Source organism: Hemitrygon akajei, chromosome 3 (assembly GCF_048418815.1).
Source record: "Hemitrygon akajei chromosome 3, sHemAka1.3, whole genome shotgun sequence".
Classification (NCBI taxonomy): domain Eukaryota; kingdom Metazoa; phylum Chordata; class Chondrichthyes; order Myliobatiformes; family Dasyatidae; genus Hemitrygon; species Hemitrygon akajei.
Genome location: NC_133126.1, coordinates 145,468,095 through 145,490,519, shown reverse-complemented (window position 1 = coordinate 145,490,519; position 22,425 = coordinate 145,468,095). Strand labels below are relative to the sequence as shown.

The window sequence follows — 22,425 nt, the reverse complement described above, 5'->3', positions numbered from 1 at the left end:
TGTCCGGCTCTGTTGCCTTTTCTGCGTTTCACCTTTAAACCTGCATTGGGCTGGTATGTGTTAACCCCTGCCAAACGGTAACACTATTTGTTCGGCCAGGCAGATTTCTGTTTAGTTGTTGCAATTTTCTTCCTGCTCACTTTTGTTCCTGACTGCAACTCAATTGTTTCTCTGTCTGCTGTTTCCATCGATACAGCTATTTCAACTGCTTTTTTTAAATGTAAGTTGCTCCTCAGCTAAGAGCCAGTTTTGAATGCTTTCTTGTGAGATTCCACAAACTGTACAGTCTCTTAGTGTATCAAAAATCCCATCATTGAACTAACAATGCTTGGACAATTTCTTCCATTCAGCCATATACATGGTCTCCCTTTCTTTTTGATTCTGCCTATGAAATATAAAGCATTCTGAAATCAACAATGGTTTTGGATCTAAATGTTCCTGCATTACTTTCACAATATCACCAAAGCTCATTTCGGCTAGTTTGTTCGTAGCAGCTAAACTCGTAAGCAAACTGTTTGCTTTTAAACCCAATGCACACAGCAAAACCGGCACTCGTTTCTCATTGACTATTTCATTTGCTTCAAAATACTGCTCAATTCACTCAGTATACATTTTCCAGTTACCTTTTTTGTAATCAAACACATTTATCTTTGCAATGTAGCCAGCCATTTCTGCTTTCTTAAATTCATGAGTAATATCACCTGGTACTCACTATTTACGAAACTGTGAATTTGTCTGTTTTCTGCCTTCTTTTAAAATTCAGATGTCTTCTCCTCCTGAAGAAGCACATGCTGCACAGTTACTGTTTTTTCCTTGACTGTTCCCCACTCTGCTTTTTAAAATTCAAATGTCTTGTGCTTGAACAGGTAGATAGTTGTCTCGGGCTTGTTTTAAACTTCCTCATTGCCAATGTTATGTTTTTCCAACTCCAAAAAAAAGTTCACAGAAGAAGCAAAGTTTAATGGTACTGAGTCTCCACGCTGATGGTTGTTCAAAGTTCAAAAGTTCAAAGTATCAAAGTATGTATGCTATGTACAACCTTAAGATTCGTCTTCTTACAGATAGCCACAAAACAAAGAAATGCAAGAGAACCCATTAAAAAAGATCCTCAAACACCCAATATGTAAAATAAGAACAAATCATGCAAACAATAAAAAGTAAGCTCAAGCGTTCAGAATTGAAGTTTACAAAAGTGAGTTCACAGCCACAAAGCCAGTCATCACTGCAGCCAGGCCAGGAGCCCACTAGTTGCAGGCCACATCCTCAGTTAAGGAATGTATGCCTAAAAATTAAATTATATAGTACTCTTTTTCAGTGTTACCCAACTGAAAATTGAATTTTTCCATTGGTGAAGTAATGTAATGGCCATCATCATGTTTATCACTTGGAGAATTCAACTGGGCATCTACCCTGTCATTGTTATCCTTGTGATTTATCCATTAGTGATACAAGCAATAATGTTATTCTCTGTGCAAAACTTCCTCTGAGCCATTGATTCAGAAATACAGGAATTCAGCTATGTTATCCAGGGGGACCTTTCGCAAGCAACTTCCAGCAGTAATTCATCATTCTTACAGCACCAGTCTCAAAGGCCCAGAAGTAAAATACTTCCCTGTGTCCTTACATTAAAATTAACTTATACACCCAGCACACCACAATCTCCAAGTAGCACTCCAATCAGCAATGTTTCCCAACTATTCCCCACTAACCGCTCAAATACACCCCTGTCTCTTGGTCTTCAAATTTCTACCCCATCCTGGTTTCCAATTTGTCAGTCTTTTCCAGTTCACAGCACATCACCACCACCTTTACCTACTCAAAAAGATGTGTTTTCCCAGCCTCAGATCACTCTTAATCCCACAACACCCCCAACCCCAGCTTCTAAAATACAGCAACATTTAGCCACAGTCTTTTAGTTGTATTCCATCTCCTCACAACAGCAAGTATGTAACTGCAAAAACCCCAGACATCTCTCTTCTCTGATCACACCCAATCAAGCCACAACTTCATTATCTGCTAATTTTGAGAAGGGGCATCTGTGTGAACATCTTGTCTGTTACCTATGAGGCCCTGGGCTCTGTCTCAAATGATAGTTGATATCTAACATGGTCACTGGCTTAGTACATCTACACCTTTATTGCACACCTTCATGGATGCAAGGAAGAAGATGCAAAGCTGGGATGCATGCTGGCATTTACTTCAGTGGCAAGCGCACCTATTTTGTCTTGAAATATGTTGCATGTTTTTTTCTGAGTCATGCTGCTGAACAGACTGGGTAGCATAGATCTCCCCTGTTTATTGATTCCTGAAGCGATCCTGATCTTAGAAATGGTCCTGCCAAATTGGACCACAAAAATGCACCAAAGAGCATGTATTAATCACATTACGTAGTTAGAACAGCCAGTGTTGTAAAGGGACCCTTAACAATTTGCAGATTTGTGGGTGATTGATGCATTCTGTCACTGGAAAGAACAATAAATATTGATTGCAACAAGATGGTAACATTCATCTCTGTAGAACAGGAGTTCCCAACCTGAGGTCCATGGACCCCTTGCTTAATGGTATTTGTCTGTGGCATATCAGAAAAAGGTTGGAAATCTCTGCTGTAGAAGATTTTTGGATGCTGTTGAGATTATACTCTCAAGTTCAAAGTAAATTTATTATCAGAGTACAAATATGTCACCATATACGACCTTGAGATTCATTTACTTATGGGCATACTCAATAAATCCATAGAATAATAACCTTAACAGAATCAATGAAAAACTGCACCAACCTGAGTATTCAAACAGTATGCAAAAGATGATGAACTGCAATACAAAAAAAGAAATAACAATAATCAATAAATAAGCAATAAATATTGAGAACATGAGAATGAGAGTTCTAAAAGTGAGCCCATAGGTCGTGGGAACATTTCAGTGATGGAGCAAGTGAAGTTGAGTGAATACCCTCAGACTCTTTTCTCTCTATAGAGATGGAGGAATTACTGTTGCCCCTCTGAGCCTCAAGCATGATACTGGCATGGAGGACATGTTCTGTAATGCAAGAGGTAGAAACGCTCTGAACAGCAGGACCTTTCCAGAACTGTGGGGAGCAGCTGCCATATGTAAGACTGGCCAAGGACTATTGAATGTAGAGACTGAAGACAAGACACATTCTGCAGCCATTGTTTAACCACACACTTGTCTATTAATCATTTTGCCTGTAGCTGAGAGCCTGATGATGGCTCTCAATATTCTCAGCTGTAAGCTATTGCAGATTGTTTGTATCCAACACCTGTTAAATTGTTTCTCAATTATATCAAAGAGATGGCTGAAATTCTCCTCACACAAGGTGAATTCATCTCCTCCGTACCAGCTGAATCCATGAGGAATGAGGAATTACAATGGAGCAATAAGCAGGTGTCGCATCCAGCTCATTTCCAGCCTTTCTGTAACTTAAAACTAGCTTGTATTCTCACTTTTCCAGTTCAGATGAAAGATTTTTGACTTGAAACCTTAACTATTTCCACAGGTCTCACCTGACACAAAAGCTTCTCCAGCATTTTCTGCTTTTATTTTTCCCCAACCAGGAGTCATTATTCAGGCTTAAAACGTTGAAATCTAAAACAAAGTATATGTAGAAACCTTAAAAATAGAGGCCTAGTTATCATATTTATACTGACCATTTCCTTTCTTTCCAGCCCTGATGAAGGGTCTCAAAACTAAACATCAACTGTCCATTTCCCTCCATAGACACTGCCTATCCCTCTGGGTTCCACAAGTGTTGCTCCAGATGTCCAGGGTCTGCAATCTCTTGTGTCTAAAACATATTGGATGGCACCTTGTTCAATTCAATGCAACAGATTGCAGCACGGCTCCGTAAGTTATACTTCAACACTGTGCCAGAAATTCAACCAAATTTTTCCCTCATATTTCACCCAAGCATCAATATTGTTATTTCAAGTGACCATTAGGTTGGTTGTCACTCCTAGAACAATCATGTTTCATGATATTATGATGGAAGGATTCTGTTATAAAGATTACCCCTTAGTAATGATGATCAATTAGACAGAGAGAGTCTGCATTTATTGACAAGTACCTTTATTGTCTCAACTGAAGGGCATGTGAATTTACACAATCACACAGCCACAGTATGTGCATGACTTTCCCTGACCCTCCCATGAACGGTCAGACAATAGAAAAGGTAGTACCTGAGAAAAGAGTCTACACTGGACAGCAGTTGCTTGTACTCCCAATCTAATCTCCACATGTCCATGGGGTCCTCCAAATCCTTGATAGTTGGCTTCCGGAATGCTGTCACTCCTTTGCATTTGAAGTTTTCCGTTTTTACTCTTTCCTCACCAGTTCAGATATTGCTCTTCAATCTTGTTGGCTCGAGGTCACCTGACCAACCTGGGTCATCGGGCTAGATCCAGTATAGTTCTGTGGCCTTTTCCCTCAGCCTCATGCCTTTTGTTCTTTTCAACTCAGACTGGTTCAAATCAGCTAAATCAGGTTTCCCAGACATTGAGCCTAACAAGATCACAGATTGTCCTCCTGCAAGCCTACCATTTTACATACAAAATAGCTATTTGTTTGAGAATGATCTCAGCTTTAGCAGAAAACTCCTTGCACCCACACTCCATTGTTCTGGTTACATTATCCCAGAGCAAGAAATTAGTTCAAGTAGTTGACAAAATAGTGTTTGTAAGGACAGTCTCACAAAATGGCTGCCACCATTTTTGTTCATTGATTTTGTTCTTTCTGGCTAACAATTCCAAAATAAAGTACTTCCTTCAACTTATTTTGATATCAAGCTCAGATCTTACAGAGAATTAACTAACCACACCCCCCTGAAGCTTGATCATCCCATAACCACTCCCCTGACCCCCAGCAATCAGTTGCCACAGCCCCATTCTGATTCCCAATCACAACCCCAGCTCTTATTCTCAGTCATCCACCACAACCCTTTCAGGACTCCAGTCATCAACTTTCAACCCCCTCCCCCCATCACGGACTTCAGCCTGTGGTTCAGCCCGCATCCTATCACCTAGGCTGCATGTCTGCTTGCCGCCAATCATACCACGGTTGCTCCTGCCCAGCTCGCCCAGCCACTCAACCCATTTCTGCAATACTACAAGACCACATTCTGTGCTTGGGGCCTTCCTGGGTCTCGCATCAGCACACCACTGTAGCCAGCAGTAATGCCACTTACCCTGATGACAGTGTTATTTGTCAGCATCAGTCATAGGAGCACCGGCACTCCCAGACAGAGAAAACACTGATGTCCAACAATGCCTTGTGGTGCAGCTGAAGTCCTGTGAAATTCAGTACTGCATGGTGTTACAATGGTGTGCGCACACTCTAAAAGGACATTGACCTGTAATGCTACTCAATACGTATGTCATTATAATTACATTCACTAACACCTGGGCCTCAATGGTCACTGCAGCCTCTCGGGGGAAATTTCTCACAGAGAACAAACCAAAAAAGCACAATTTTGACATAACTTTTTAATGCAAAATAAAGATTAGAACATGTGTAAAGAAGTCAGAAGCTAAAATGTATCAACAAGCTTCTTAAAATAAATAATTTTAAAAATAAGTATGCTCAAAATACAGATTTTTAAAAATAATTGTGCAAGGAATTGCTGAGCACATAAACAAAATTAGTTTCTTGGGGGCAAGAGGTTTCTAAGCAGAAATAATGGATTAGTAAGACCCCTGAAAACTAATTCAATATTCATGAAACAAAGAATAAAAACTAATCAGAGCTCTTTTTCAATGTGAGAAAGCCATATCTATCTTAAGTTCTTTTTAGTTCGCTTATTTTCTGTGGATTCACTATTAGGACAATTGAGTTTTCTAGCCTGAGTCATTTTTCATTGAAATTTCTGAATTACTGTAGTAATATGCTTATAAACTATACAGCAAATTAAATGTTCCAACAGACTGCTGCAAATCATTTTATTATTGACCTGCTGAAATGAATTTGCAAACAGTTGCAATAATCAATAAATGTTCGAATCACAGAGACTGAAATTTGGGCAAATTTGGTAACACTCAACTAATTTTGAAAGTCTTGAAAGCATAATGGCTTGGACGCAGTTGTTGAAATATATACTTGCAATGTTCACTACTCTTGAAGTAGAAATCAGGCGTGAACTTACAGCACCAGCAATCTGCCTCGATCTCCAGAAGCTTTTCTTTAATAGTATCACAACAGGAAAAGCAACAGCGAATATTGGGGATACTTCGGAGGTGCTGTACTCAAGTTACATATACCCATTAAACTCTCTTAAGAAAACAATTGCTGGTTCAAAGTTCAAAGTAAGTTTTTAAATCAAAGTGCATATACGTCACCATATACTACCCTGAGATTCATATTCTTGCAGGCATTCACGGTAAATACAAAGAAATTCAATCGTGTCCTGCTTGGCTTGAAATGTCAACTGTATACAGTACTCTTTTCCATAGCTGCTGCCTAGCCTGCTGAGTTTCTCCAGCATTTTATGTGTGAAGCACAGTAGAATCAATGAAAAAACGCACACATGTAAACAAACAACCAATGTGCAAAAGACAACAAACTGTGAAAATACAAAAAAAAGATAATAAATAAACAAATATATATATAAGCAAGAAAGCAAGCAGTAAATATTGAAGGCACAAGTTGTAGAGTCTTTAAAAGAGAGCCCATAGGTTGTTGAATCAGTTCAGAATTAAGGTGAGTGAAGTTATCCCTTCTGTTTCAAGACCCTGATATTTGAGGGTAATAACTGTTCCTGAACTTGGTAGTGTAGGACTTGAGACTCCTGTACCTCCTTCCTGATGGCAACAATGAGAAGAGAGCATGGTCTGGATGGTGGGGGTCTTTGATGATGGATATTGCTTTCCTACGACAGTGCTCCTTGTAAGTATGCTTAATGGTGGGGAGGGTTTTATCTGTGGGCTGCATCCACTACTTCTTGCAGTATTTTCCATTGAGGGGCATTGGTGTTCTTATACCAGACCGTGATGTGTCCGTGATGTGGTATACTCTCCACCACACATCCATAGAAGTTTTTCAAAGTTTTACCTGACGTGCTAAATTTGCACAAAACCTCTAAAAAAGCAGAGGCACTTCTGTGCCTTCTCCGTAATGGCACTTACATGCTAGACCCAGAACAGATCCTTTGAAATTTGTACCACCTTTTACAGCTGGATGAATCTTACTGCGAAATAATCTCTCCAATGGGAATAGGTAACATCAACTAAAATAGTTCTTGTTTGTTCATAATAGAATTTCTGTTGAAGGCTTTTCTAATATACAATATATCTAGTTTTACTTTTCTGTCTATCCCTTTACCCCAACTTATTAACCCATTTTTCTTTCCCTTTTCTTCGAAATAAGTTACCTTTTCTAATCCATATATCTCGGTTTAGAATCACAAACATGAGAAAATCTGTAAATGCTGAAATCCAAAGCTACACACAAAAAGTGCTGGAAGAACTCAGCAGGCCAGGAAGCACCCATGGAAAAGTGCAAACAGTTGACGTTTCGGGACAAGACCTTTCTCCCCTTTCTTTCCAGTCCTGAAAAAGGGTGCGTCCTGAAACGGCGACTGTTCGCTCTTTTCCATGGATGCTTCCTGACCTACTGAGTTCCTCCAGCATTTCGTGTGTGTTATCTTGGTTTATATTTTGCCAAAATGAAATTTGGCATGCTGTTATGGATTCCTCACCTCAAAATAACAGTTGAAATGCATGTGTGGACTTGTAGAGCAAATTATGCTGGATGCTATATTTGTGATAACATTCATGGCTGAGTATGTGAAATGCACAACACGTGTATGTGTATGTGAAGGCGGGTCATGGCATCTGTCAACATGTAATGTTAATTTGACATAAGTAATGATGTACTGCAGCTCAACAATTCAGCTAATGTCCTCCTTTAAACTTGCACATCTGAGCAGAAAAGAAACTCCACCATGCTATTAAAAGAGGTTATTAATTATTTCCTCCGGAAGTTCCTCAGTGTATTATGTAATTGTTTGCTGTAGTTGTTTAAAGTCACAGCAGTCTACAGGGAGCAAAAGGGTAAAAGGTGAGGAATTTTTCAGACCATCAACAATAGAAATTAATGTGTGTGTCAAGAAAGGAAGCTGCAAATTATTAGTAACACAAACAAAGTGGTGAGGAACTCAGCAAGTCAGGCAGCATCTATGGAGGGGAATAAGCATTTAATATTTTGGGCTGAGACTGTTTATTAGGACTGCAAAGGAAGGGAGAAGAAGCCAGAATAAGAAAGTGGGGGAAGGGATAACAGTTCTTGTGGTCAAGATAGCGCCTGCATATAACATTCCCACGGTCAACATCTTCTGGATAGACCATGAAACCATATATTTCATTATTTGGGGGTTAATGTGCCTGTTTTGTTTTTGTGTGGGGAGGAGGGATTTTGGGGTTGATAACTGTGCTGCGTTGTTTTCTTTCTTGGTTTTGTGGCTATTTGAAGAAGAATTTCAGAATTGTCTTCGATAATAAATAAATCTTTGAACCTCTTTGATCCTTTGAAGGAGCTGGCTGGTGATAGGTGAAACCAGGTGAGGGAGAAAGTGGTCGGATGGGGGAGGCGAGATGAAGTAAGAAGCTGGGAGGTGATGGGGGAAGAGGTAAAGGGCTGAAGAAGAGGGCATCTCAGACTGGAGAGGACAGTGTACCATAGAAGAAAGGGAAGAGGGGCACTAGAGGGAGGTGTTGGGCAAGTGAGAAGAGAAGGGGTGAGAGGAGAACCAGAATGGGGATTGGAAAAAGGGAGAAGAAGGAGTGGAGAAATTACCAGAAGTTTGAGAAGTCGATGTTCATGCCATCAAGTTGAAGGCTACTTGGATAGAATATCATGTGTTGCTTCTCCAACCTGAGGGTGGCCTCATCATGACAGTAGAGAAGGGCATGGAATGGGAATGGGAAATCAAACTGAAGTGAGTGGCCACCAGGAAATCCTACCGTTTGTGGCAGACAGAGCAAAGGCACTTGATGAAGCAGTCCCCTACTTTACACTAGCTCCCACCAATGAAGAATTACTAACTTAGTGGAAATTTAAGAAGTAGAAGTAGGTCTTCATGGATAACGTTAGTTCATCAAGAATGCAAACTAGAAAAAGATAAGGCTTGGAGGTAGGGCTATGGGAACTTTAGAATTTTGAGCAAGTGAGCTATTAAAAAGAAGGAAAACAGTCGAGATGGTAGACTAGTGCAGTACAGTATGGATACTGCCCAAGCAGTTGATACCTACCAAGATGCCCACCTGGCTAGTTCAGTCCATATTCATTGAAGCCCTGCCCCTACATGTACCTATCCAAGTGCTTCTTAAATGATACCATTGTACCCGCTTCAACCACTTCCTCTGGCAGCTCATTCCATTTATTCACCACCCTCTGTATGACAAAGTTTTCCCTCAGGTTCCTATTAAATATTTTCTTTCTCATCCTAAATCTATGCTCCTTAACTTTTGGATTCACCTACGCTGTGGAAGAGACTGTTACCATCCACATTATCACAGCCTCACATAATTTAAAACACCTCTGTAAGGTCACCCCTCATTCTCCTACATTCTAAAGAATAAAGACTAGACTAGCCAACTTCTCAGGCTCTCTAGTCCTGGCAACATCCTTGTAAATCGTCTCTGCACTTTTTCCAGTTTCACCATGTCTTTCCCCTAACAGATTGACCAAAACTGTGGACATTACTCCATGGGTGGCATCATCAATGATTTATGCAACTGCATCACAATGTCCAAACTCCTAAAGTGCTCTGACTGATTAAGGCCAATGTGCTAAAAGCCTTTTTCACCATCTGGTCTACCTGTGACACCGCTTTCAACAAATATGTACTTGAATTCCTAGGCCCCTCTGTTCTATCACACTCCGTAATGCCCACCTGCTCAGGTGATCAAGACCTCCATGTAATTTACGATAACCTTCTTCAGTATTAACATCTGATTTTGTATCATATGCAAACTTACCGATCAAGCCTTGTGCATTCACATTCAAATCATTTATATAAATAGCAAATAACAAGGATCCCAACACTGACCCCTGTGGCATAGTACTAGTCATCAGCCTCCATTCCAAGACAACCTTCAACCACCACCTCTGCTGCATTGCGGGACCTTGTCAAGAGCCCTGCTAAAGTCCAAGTGGATGATATCCAATGCCTGATCCTCATCTAATTTTTTAGTTATCTCTTCAAAAAATCTCTAAAAGCTTCACTAAACATGACTTTGCAAGCACAATACAGTGCTGACATCTCCTAATCAGACTTTATGTTTAAGCAACTACTGGTGGATCCTGACCCTCAGAATTCCCTCTAGTAACTTCCCCAATACTGATGTTAGGCTCTCTGGCCTGTAGTTCATTGATTAACTTCCTAAACAACAGAACAACAATAATTTTCTTCCAGTCTTCAGAAGCTTTATCAGTAGCTAATAATGTAGTAAATATCTCCAGATGTGAAGACTTGAAGAGGGTGCAGAAGAGGTTGACCACGATGTTGCTTGGATTTGACTGATCTACAAAGGGATGTTTGAACTACAAAGGGATGTTGGAGAACACTAGGCTGAGGAAAGGTGACCTGATAGAAGTACAGTGGATTCCAATTAATTGGGCTATCTGTTAATTGGAGCAGCTGCTTATTTGGGACAACTCTGAAAGAACTAAAATTAATTGAGAAAGTAGCTGGGATTCCTTTTGCTTATTTGGAACACTGTGCCACTTAATTGGGGCAGGATACTGTTGCCGAACAATTTCTAACAGGACCAGTTGCATGCACTTGTGTGGCCTTTAGAGACTACACTATGCTTAGAACAAACAGTTTTTAAATAACATCAGTTGCGTGTATTTATGTTCAAAAAGCAATGATTTTTTTTGTCACTGATAGTGAAAAAAAAGCAGCAAGACAATTCAGAACTGTTTTGCTCACTGCAATTTCAAGCATTGGAGATGCCAGAAACAGCCGGGAGTGAAAATGAAATGATTTCACTACTTCAACGAGTTAGGAACTTTAAAGAATTTGAAGGTATCAACAATCATCTTGAACTGTTGTTCCTCTCCGTGCCTTGTGGCGCATCAGGCAGCAGCCTTGCTGTTTCTTTAGCATTTGTCTGTTTTTTACAAGGCCAAGTTGTTAGCTCAACGCTCAACCCAGCATGGGTGGAAAGCGAGCAGGGAGCAGGATCGGCCGGATTCACTCACCTTGAAGTCACCACACCACCAGCCGGCTAAAATCATCTTGTATGTTACGATGAAAATGAAGATTTAGAGCGGGAGTTCCCAACCTTTTTTATGCCATGAACCAATACCATTAAGCAAGTGGTCCGTGGACACCAGGTTGAGAACCCCTAATTTAAAAGATACATTGTATGAAGGCAGTCAATTATCTGCACTAGGTGCTTGCACTGATTTTGTTCATTTATTGTCAATCAAAAGAACATGGCAACATATACTGACTGAATTCCTCTGTCAATAACTATTAGGAACTAATACACAGTTCTATAGTACTATAGCTGCATTGGTACTGTTCTAATTTGTTCTGTATTTCATTTAAATACATAATTTGTAAAGCTCAGTTAAATGGTAGTTTGTCTTTTTTTAAATACTTTTGAACTATTTCTATGAAACTTCAGCTAATTGGGGTAGTTGCTGAATTGTGCCAAAATGTGCTGGTCCTGATGTGTCCCAATTAACCAGAATCCACAGTATATAAAATTATGAGAGGCATAGATAGGGTAGATAGTCTAGAATACACTGCTTGGGAAGGTTGTAGAAGCAGATACAATAGCAATGTTTAAGGGACATTAATATAGACAGATTGGGAATAGATAAATAAGGACCATGTCCATGAGCCATTCTTCATTGGAGGATCAGAGGAGGAGAGTGTCAGTAGCTTTATATTCCTAGGTGTAACTATCTCAGAGGACTTGTCCTGGACCCAGCATGTAAGAGCAATTGTGAAGAACACAAGGCAGTCCCTCCACCTCCTTCAGAGTCTGTGGAGATTTGGCATGGCATCTAAAACTTTGGCAAAACCTCTACAGATGTGTAGTGGAGAGGTATTGACTGGCTGCATCATGGCTGGCGTCAAAACTCTATGCCTTGGAATGGAAAATCCTACAAAAGTTAGTGGATTTGGCCCAGTACATCACGGGTAAACCTTCCCCACCATTGAGCATATCTACCTGAAACACTGTTATAGGAAAGCAGCATCCATCATCAGAGATCCTCACCACCCAGGCCATGCTCTTTTTTCGCTGCTGCCATCAGGTAGAAGATAAAAGTGGCTCAGGACCTGCACCACCAGGCTCAGGAACAGTTACTACCATCAGGCTCTTGAGCAAAGGGGTTAATTACACTCACTTGCCCATTGAGATGTTCCCACAACCAATGATCTCACTTTAAGGACAATTTATCTTGTTATTTCAGGTTCTTGTTATTTATTTATATTTGCATTTGCACAGTTTGTTGTCTTCTGCACTCGAGTTGATACCTTTTAGTTACTATTCTATAGATTTGCTGAGTAAGCCCACAGGAAAATGAATCTCAAGGTTGTACATCTACTTCAATTATAAAATTTGCTTCAAGCTTTGAACTTTGAGATGGGGATTAATTTGTATTGGCATTGTGGTCAACGCTGATATGATGGTCAGAAAGGACTGTTCCGTTCTATGTTCAATTTACTGTATGTTCTGGGAGGTGCAAAAGTGGTGTTGCTGTGATCATTAACCATGAATTAATGATTGATGAGAGGCCACTTGGCCTTCCAATTCTCTTAAATTTTATTTTTTAAACCATTAAATAATGTAATTATTGGTACAAATATTACGTCTAATGTACATGTATAGTTGAATTGCTGAACAGATGTAGTCATCATAAAATATCATTTATACTCTGCAAGTATGTTATGTTCAAAATTTGCAAGTGAATTATAAAAGTCAAACTCGCAGGTGGAACGTAGAATATGTTGTATATTTAGTATTTCAGTAGTATTTGAATAACATTGTAAATATATTGTTTGATTAAGTACTCTTGTTCATTTAAGTAATTCATTACAGGTCTTATGTAAAAATAAGTGAATTGTATACATCATGACACCACCAAGTGGTACGTCTCTCTTAAGGTAAAAAACGAAATGCATAAGTTTTCCTGGCTCACATCTTTTTGTTTTCATTTAGTTTAATGTTTCGGAGCTACAAAACATATCAGTGGCGACAAGGAAGTTTTAAACAAACCAAGATGGTTACCAACCTGTTGAAGTGTAGTGAGACTTCCGAGTTTATAAAGAGTGCAGTGAGAAACGGTTGGGTAAAAAAAATAGCACAGCACGTGCAGAGACAGTGAAGTTAAAAGAAAAGTTGAACACAGAAGAATTCACAGGTTCATAACAGTGAGTACCAGGTGATAATAATGATAAAAAAGAAAGACCAGAAATGGCTGGCTACATCTGAAAGATTGACACCTTTGGTTACACAAAAGATAACTCGATTTTATGTACTGAATGGATTGAACAGTATTTTGAAACAAATGAAAAAGCCAATGAGAAGCTAGTGCCAGTTTTTGCTGAGTGCATTGGATGGAAGAGCATACAGTTTGCTTCAGAGTTTGACTGCTCCACCCAAGCTAGCCAAAATGACCTTTGCTGATATTGTGAAAGTAATGTAGCATCATTTAAATCCAAAACCATTGTTGGTTGCAGAGTGCTTTAGATTTCATAAGTGGAATCAAAAGGAAGAGGAGAGCTTTTCAGTGTACATGGCTGAATTGAAGAAATTATCTGAGCATTGTCAGTTCAGTAATGGGTTAATGATGCACCGAGAGATTGTTTAGTTTGTGGAATCCTAGACGAGAACATTCAAAAATGGCTCCTAACTGAAACACAACTTAGAGCACTTGAAATAGCTGTATCAATGGAAACAACAGACAGAGAAGCAACTGAGTTGCAGTCAGGAATGAAGGCGAGCAGGAACAAGATTGCAACATCTAAAGAGAAACCTGCCAAGCCAAACAAATTGTGTTACCATTGTGGCAGGGGCTCACATACACCAGACCAATGTAGGTTTAAAGGCGAAACTTGCAGAAAAGGCGACAAAGTAGGACACATACAAACAGCATGTTGGGCGGACAAAAAATGAATAGACTGTAGATAAAAGAGATAAAGATAAAAAGTAGAGTTGCAGTTTCTAACAGCACTAACGTGCATGTTGTTGGTGAAAAGTCTGATAATGATAAGAGTGACACAGGACTGTGGAGCCTTGAGATTTACATACAGTGTGAAAACTAACAAGAGACAAGCAATATAGCTTACACCAGAAGTGAACAGCAAATTAATTAAATTGGAATTGGGACTCTGGTTTGTCATTCCACTAAATGAGTTTGAACAGCATTTCAAAGATACTGAACTGAAGCCTGCAGATCTCCAAATAAGAGCTTATACTAGAGAAGAGATAACTCTTGTGGGAATGATGTAACATTGAAACACAACATCCAACAAGCCACACTGGGCTTGTATGTGGTAAAAACAGGAGGGCCAGCATTGTGGATCATGAGTGACCGAGACAATTACAACTTGATTAGAGATCCATCCTCCATTTTCATGCCACATCTGTTGCAATAGAGCCAAGTGCAAGTGAATTAAAAAGGTAATGGATGATGCCACAACAGTCTCCATGGTGTACTCCATGAACTGTTTCCCAACAGAAGGCGAACATTTGTTAGTGCCAACTTCTGTGCCTCTGGTTGGAAAGCATGTGAGACCAAGGAAGGACCATGCCGCTCAAAGGAATCATGAAAGTGACAAAAGCAGTGGTCCAACTACAGCAATTTCTGTGGGCAATGTATCTGAGAAAGCTTCCGATATGTTAATCAGGCAATTTTCTTTCAAAATGTGGCTTGTTTTTAAGCTGGAAGAGATTTCAAGAAGCTTCAGGAAAGTTGCAAGCATTTGACTTTTGTGAGTATAAAGAACCAGAATCTACGCTGCGTGCATTGATGTTATTGCATGAACTTCAAGTGGGAGGCAAAAAGCTGTTTGTAAAAGTAGATGCAAAGACCAAAGACCAACTGGATGAATGGAAGGCCAAAAAGAATGGAGTCAGTGGAGATATGAAAACAAAGGATTTGTCAGATGATGATGTGGATAAGGAAACCAAGAGGTGAAATCAGATCGTAAAGGGAGCAATAGAAGGATTAATAAGAGAATACTCCAATATGTGAGATACACCTTCCCAAGATCAAGTTGCACATCCTTGAAAGAAGAAAAAGGAAATGAGATAAGAGGATGATGTAAGTGCTATGGGAATGGAAGAAGATAAACGAGAACTAATTTCTCAAGAAAATAGCAAATTGAGAGATACAAAAAAACTAAAAGAAGAAAAAGAAAGGCAAGAAAATGAAAGACAGCAAGTAGAAAGAGAAAAGAAAGGTGTCCACTTTCTGCAGTCCCAGAGTCAACTCCTACAACTGCCATGGAGGAGGCCCCAGAACCTGCGATTGTTTTCATAGCCGCAAGTTTCACTTGCCAAGCGGAGTGACCTCCCTTGTCAGGAAAGATATTATTCCACAAGAGTAAGAAATCCAACACAGTGATTAAATCTTTAAGGCTGAATGAGATAATTTAAAATTTACTGTGCTATGGATGTCTGTACAGTAGTTGTATTCTACAGCATACTGTGTATATAAATTGAGGTACATTCTATATTGAGTTGGAATTTGTAGCTAAGCAGGGAGGAGTGTTGATATTTAATGTTTTAGTAGTATCTGAGTAACATTGTAAATAATTTGTTTGAGAACTCTTGTTGGCTTAAATAATTCAGGTTATATATACAGCTTATATACAGTATAAAAATAATGAATTGCATATGTCAATGCGCTCCCATGTGTGCTCACCTTGTTAAAGTAAAGATTAAACTAAGGCTCCCATCTTTTTTGTGCTATTTTCTTTCTACTAATTGTTACAAAACATAACAGAATGAAACCTGCCAAGAGCATCAGATCAGAAATAGTAAAAATACATATAGTGGCATAGCATTTAACGTTGGACTATTTCAGCACTGGTTCAATTCCCACAATAGGTTTTATTATTATGTATTGCAATGTACTGCTGCCACTGAACAACAAACATGCCAGTGATATTAAACCTGATTCTGACTCTGATTCAACTCGAGGGTTGGTCGCCAGTTGTGAAATCAGGTTTCAATTCTCACTGTCTGTAAGGAGAATGTACGCTCTCCCTGTGACCACGTGGGCTTCCTTTGGGTGATCCTGCTTCCTCCCACACTACAAAGATGTTTGAGTTAGGGTTAGGAAGTTGTGAGCATGCTGTCCTGCTGCCAGAAGCATGGCGACACTTGCAGGCAGTCCCCGGCACATTCCCAATTCAAACGATGCTTTTTAATATCTGCTTCGATGTTTCAATTTTCACATGAGAAAGATAAAGCTAATCATTCAGTTTAATCATCTCTTCCTTCACATTATCAAATCCCCTTATCTTTGCCTTCTGCACCCACGTGGTTCTTAGGGTCATATGTGAACATCATTGTTCCCATGACTGCACTGGAGTAGCTGATAGAATTATGAATGTTAACTCAGTTTCTGTGGAAAAAAGTCATCATCTTAATGTTTCTGCACATTTCCTCTTTATTTTCTTTTCCATATGTAATTACGCAGTGGAGGAATTTTCTCAATATTACAATAACATTACTATCATCAACATTTAGTGTAATGATGTTTCAGCATATTCCAAATGCAACCACTTATATTACTTCACCTGTGAATCTGCAGGGGTCATCTATTGTGTGTGGTGCTCCTGACGCAGCCTCCTTTGGTGAGATCCGTCGTAAATTGGGGGATCACTTCGTTGAGCACCTCCACTCCATCCGCCAAAAGCAGAACTTCCCGGTAGCCAAATATTTTAATTCCAATTTCCATTCCTATTCCAATGTGGCCTCCTCTTGTGCCAGGATGAGGCCATCCTCAGGATGGAGAAACAACACCTTATATTCTGTGTATGGGTAGCCTCCATTCTGATGGCATAAATATCAATTTCTCCTTCTGGTGAAAATATGTTCCCTCTATTTCAATTGCCCACTCTGGCCTCCAACATCTTCTCAACCAGCCTATCACCTCCCCCTGGGTCTCCACCTCCTTTCTCTTTCTCCTCTGGCCCACTCTCCTGTCAGATATCTTCTTCTCCAGCTCTTTATCTTTCCCACCCACCTGGCTTCACCTGTCACCTTCTAGCTATTTCCCTCCCCCCCCCCCCCAACCTTGTTCTTCTGGTGTCTTCCTTCCTTCTTAATCCCGAAGAAAGGTCTTGGCTCCAAACGTTGAATGTTTATTCATTTCCATAGATGCTGCCTGACCTGCTGAAGTCCTTTGGCATTTTGTGTGTCACATTTTATATTACATTCACAGTGAAAATAACTGTGAATTTTGTAAATTACTCCAATTACATTGCACAGGTGTTAAACTACTATGTAATAACCATTCAGACTATAATTCTAGCTTCACAGAGGCACAAGGGGTAGCAAATAAAGGAAAAGAGCAGTTTGACAAAAACTATAATAATATTTGACAGAGCTTTTTTACACTGCTCTGTTTCATGTTGCAGGTAAGTCAAGGGCCAATAATCACCTTCTAATTCTTCTTACAATAAGTCCAACTGCTGTATAATTTCAGATCTTACTGCTTAAAGAGCTTTTCAATAACTGCAGTTTTATTTAACTTTTTTAATGTTGGAAGTAATTTAAGAGCTCATCCCAATCTCCATTTTCCAGACAAATTTGATTTTAGCTGACTGATGATGTTTTTATTAGAGTTATTTTAATTCCCTGATGGTCAAACAAGGGAGAAAAAGGGATTTGTTGCCTGCCACACAGGTAATGGCAGGCAAGTTTTAGTTCTGTTCTTAGCAATTTCTATAAATAATTTTGCACGCATTAAGGAAATAGATGTTTTCTCACTATCTTGTTTACCTTCTCCTAGAATTATTCCTCAATTAAAAAGTAAACATCAAATGAAACATTTTGATGCTGTTTTTCAGAGAAAGGGTTCAAACATTGAACCAGATCCTTTAGAGTAGAGAGCAATTAATCCAATGTCATACTTCTGGCTACTTAAAATGAAACTTCTTCAGCCTCTACTTGGTGGTCAGCCATCAAACATCTGCACCCACTGCTGATCCACAAAAAAATGTGAATAACTATCTGCCGATGCTATAAATCCAGAGCTACACACAAAAAAGACTGGAGGAACTCAGCAGATCAGGCACCTACGAATAAGCAGTCAACTTTTCAGGCTGACACCCTCCATCAGCACTGGAATGGAATGGGAAAGACTCCAGAATAAGAAGGTGAGCGGAGGGGAAGGAGGACATGCTGGAAGGGGATAGGCAAAGCCAGGTGGGTGGGGAAGGGGGAATGTGATAAGTTGAAAAGGTAAAGGGCTGGAGAAGAAAAAATCTGATAGGAGAGGAGAGTGAATTAGGGAAGAATGGGAAGGAGGAGGGACACCAGGGGATGTGATAGGCAGATAAGGAGAAGAGGTAAGGGGACAGAGGTGGGGTATTAGAAGGGGGAAGTGGGTGGGGAAAAATTAACAGAAGTTGGGAGAAATCAATTTTCATGCCATCAGGTTGGAGGCTGCCTGGATGGAATATGAGGGGTTGCTCCTCTACCCTGAGAGTGGCCTCATCTTGTCAAAAGAGGAGGCCCTGGACTGACATGTCAGAACAGGAATGGGGATAGGAATTGAAATGGTTAGCCACCGGGAGATTCGATTTTTCTGGATGGAGCTGAGGTGCTCAACCAGGCAGTCCCTCAATCTATATCAGGTCTCATCAATGTAAAGGAACCCTTTCCCTTTTCCATTTATCACCTCCCAGCTTCTTACTTTATCCCCCCTCCCCTACCCACATTCTAGCTTGTCCTCCTAACCGTCCCTTCACCTTCTTATTCTTCCTCTCCCGAAGAAGGCTCTCGGCTGACTGTTTATTAATTTCCATAGATGCTGCCTGACCTACTGAGTTCCTTCAGCATTTTGTGTGTGTTGCTCAGTATTCATCTTATACAGATTTTACAAGACTAATATTTTTGATTAATTCACGGATAAGAGGAGCTAGTGGTAAGACTGGTATTTGACGCACATCTTCTGTCCCCTTGAAAAGCCTAAAATGGTGAGCCAAGTTCAATTTTTATAGCCCTTCTCAAGATATGACTCCTATTGTCTTGTAAGATAGTATGTTCCACAGTTTCCCAGTCAGGATGATATATGACTTGATGCAGGTGGTATCGTTTCCCTGTGGCTGGTGTTCTTGATCTTCTAAAGATCACAGATTTTGCAGATGCTGCCAAGGTGCTATGAGAGGATGCTATGATTGATAACTGTGCATTTTATAGATGTTACACTCTGCACCCAGGATGAAACAATGATGCAGAGAGTGAATACTTGGACTGGTTCCATTCGAGCAGACTGCTTTGTCCTGTTGTCAACTTTGTCAAATGTTCTTGAAGCTGCAATCTTCACATTTTCAATAGTGGAAAACCAGGATACCAAGTACCTGACCTGCTCTTGCAACTTCTATTTATCTGGCTGGTCTTGGAAAGGTTCTGGTCAATTGCCACCCCCTGAGTACAGTTGGTGGAAGGACTGTTATGGTCATTGCCCCTGAATGTGAAGAGTAGACTGCCAGGTTCCAGCTTGTAGGAGTTCTTCACTGTCTGACAGTTGTGTGACACAAATGTTGCTTGCCACTTGTTAACCTAGCCCCGAACATTATCTAGGTTCTGTTATGTTCACATCTGGAATAATTCAGTTTCTGAGGAGTTTCCATTTGAATTGACCTTACAATGGAAGGAAGATCAGTGAAGAAGGTGATTGGGTTGGAGGAACTCCTACGCTTTAGTTAACTGTTACAACAATGTGAACTCACTAACAAACATCTGCTTTGTGCGTGCGGGCTCCACAACATTTACTCCGCTGTGCACTGAACTGAGGCTGAGGCTGAGGGCCTGCTCCTGCTGCTCCAGGCTTCACGTCTGAGGACTCATTTTTGTTCTAAATGCTACTTGCTTACTTTTATTGTTTGCACAATTTGTTTCTTTTTTCTCTTTGCTCAGTGGGTGTTTGTCAGCCTTCTTTTATATATATATATGGGTTCTTTTGGGTTTCTTGTTTTGTGGCTGTCTATAAGGAGAGGAATCTCAAGGTTGTATAATGTATACATACTTTGATAATAAATGTACTTTGAGCTTTTGAACTTTGAAAGAACATTATCAAAATATCGTATAGTACACCATTATCATAATAAAATTATTGAATAAAATTATTCCCCTTTACTTCCGCTTGTAATCTGTGATTATTTGTAAAGAAAGTGGCAAATGTCCAGCAGTCAATTAGGACAAAATGCCTTGCATAAGAACAGCCACTGATTGGGTCCAATTATTGGAATGGCAGACAATTTTTTAAGAAACTGTAATGCTATGTTAGATTTGCTAATTGATTAAATTGCTTTTTAAACTGCATGTTGTTGGAACCAAATTTATTAAAACGTTAAATGTTAAACATTTCAGTTCATAAGTCTATTATTTACAATAAAGTAAAATGCAAAGAACCCCAGATGTAGCTACGGCATTATATTTAAGAAAAAATGTTCATCCATCAGGGTTGTTGAGATTCTTTTTCAATCTTTTTTATCTCATGTCGTAAAGTTACCTCTGCAGCATTATAATGAGCTTCTCACCATGATATTTATGATGAAAAATTAACATGTACAAAGTTACGGACAAATGCATCTTGTTTGTTTACCCAGCATAATAATTCAAAGGCTAGATTTCGTAGTTTATCTGAGTTTGGAATTGTAAAACAATTTTGAGTTGCAATTATATCAGATTTCCACTGCTTCTGCTGCTGAAACTTCCACTTCCATCTCCATGGCTGTAATATGATCAGAGAAATTATTTCAAAGTCCATTATAGTACTATAAATAAGATAACTTTATATTTAGTTTTGTTGCCATGTTAATCTTACCTTTAAAGTGAATGGATACAACTAATGGAGACACTCAAAACTTGAATGCAGCTGTCATATTTAATAATCATGTGTGAAGTAAAGCAGGTATAGGAAATTTAGTTTCTGGATTTTGTCACAGAACATAATTAATTAATAAGCTTTTTATGAGTATTAGTAAACTTGTGGGGAAGATCTTAAATAAGGGATATGGCAGGCAATGGTCCTGGTGCAGATCGATGGGAGTAGGCAGTTTAAATTGTTTCAGCATGGATTAGATGGGCCAAAAGCCCTTTTTCGGTGCTGTACTTCTCTATGACTCTATGACTTTAAGTCTTCCTGCATCATAACTATCAATAGTAAACAAATTTTATCTACTAAGGGCTAACTGATATTAAAATCAGGGCAAAATAACCACTGTTCCCACACAGAAACTATTTTAAAATATCCATTATTAGAAGGGAACCTCTTGCGTATATGCAAATTGGGATCCTATTGAACCTTGACAAAGAATTATATGGATAATTCATTCAGCATTGTGGGAGTTTTTCAGCACAAGAAATGCAGGACGTCCAAATTACATTGCCACCTTTTGAAAGGCAATTATAAATGGACAATATATACACCGAACAAGAGATGTCCAAGTTCCATAAATGAATAAAAAATGTCAACACAATCCAGCTAAAGGAAAGCAAAAAAAAAGTGAAGCTAATTAATCCTTCTTAGAGGTACAAGCTGATTTTGAGCCATATTTAAGCCAAAATATGCATTACAATTTTAAAACTTCTTTACATATCCTATTGGTAAATAAGTTGGATCATATGTGAATCACTGTATTTCTCTGAGTAGAAATATTTAAGTCTCATAAACAAAAGGGATGAGAATTTCAAGATTCTTTATTTTCTATTTGATCAGCTCCATGGGTGAAATAGACTCCTCCTGTGCACTAACTTTCACTCATTCTGTGAAATAATCTTATCATGGTTTGCACTGTTGATCTGATGTTCCATATTCCACTGTTCAACTCTGATAAATATTTTGCTGACATTCCTTTCAACATGCATCTTTTTTCTATCCAGTCTGCTGCCGAATATGTGAAGATACACTTGCCTGAAGCTCTGAAACAACATTTGCAAGACTACGAGAAAGATAAGGAGAACAGTGTATTGTCACACCAAACAATTCTGGAACAGCAGATTCTCGCAATTGATCGCAAAGTGCTTGAAAAACTTTCTGCAGCCTATGATGAAGCAGGTAAGTGTGATAAGTTTCAACAAACTTCAGGTTAACTTTAATTATTTTGAATGTCAGGTGTGGATTTTTTTTGCAAGAATTGACATTAAAAGTTTCATTGTATTTATAATATTTACATCTGACAGTTATATCCAGAAAATAATGTATCATAGTCATA

General features: G+C 39.3%; 1 protein-coding gene across 1 annotated transcript in view; it reads left to right on the top strand.

The window, feature by feature from the left end:
• ppm1lb (protein phosphatase, Mg2+/Mn2+ dependent, 1Lb) overlaps nucleotides 1-22,425 on the top strand; it is a 143,350-nt gene that overhangs the window by 82,587 nt on the left and 38,338 nt on the right. The window contains exon 2 of the mRNA XM_073041005.1: nucleotides 22,094-22,268. Coding sequence (XP_072897106.1) covers nucleotides 22,094-22,268 — 175 coding nt within the window. The remainder of the gene's footprint in view (nucleotides 1-22,093; nucleotides 22,269-22,425) is intronic.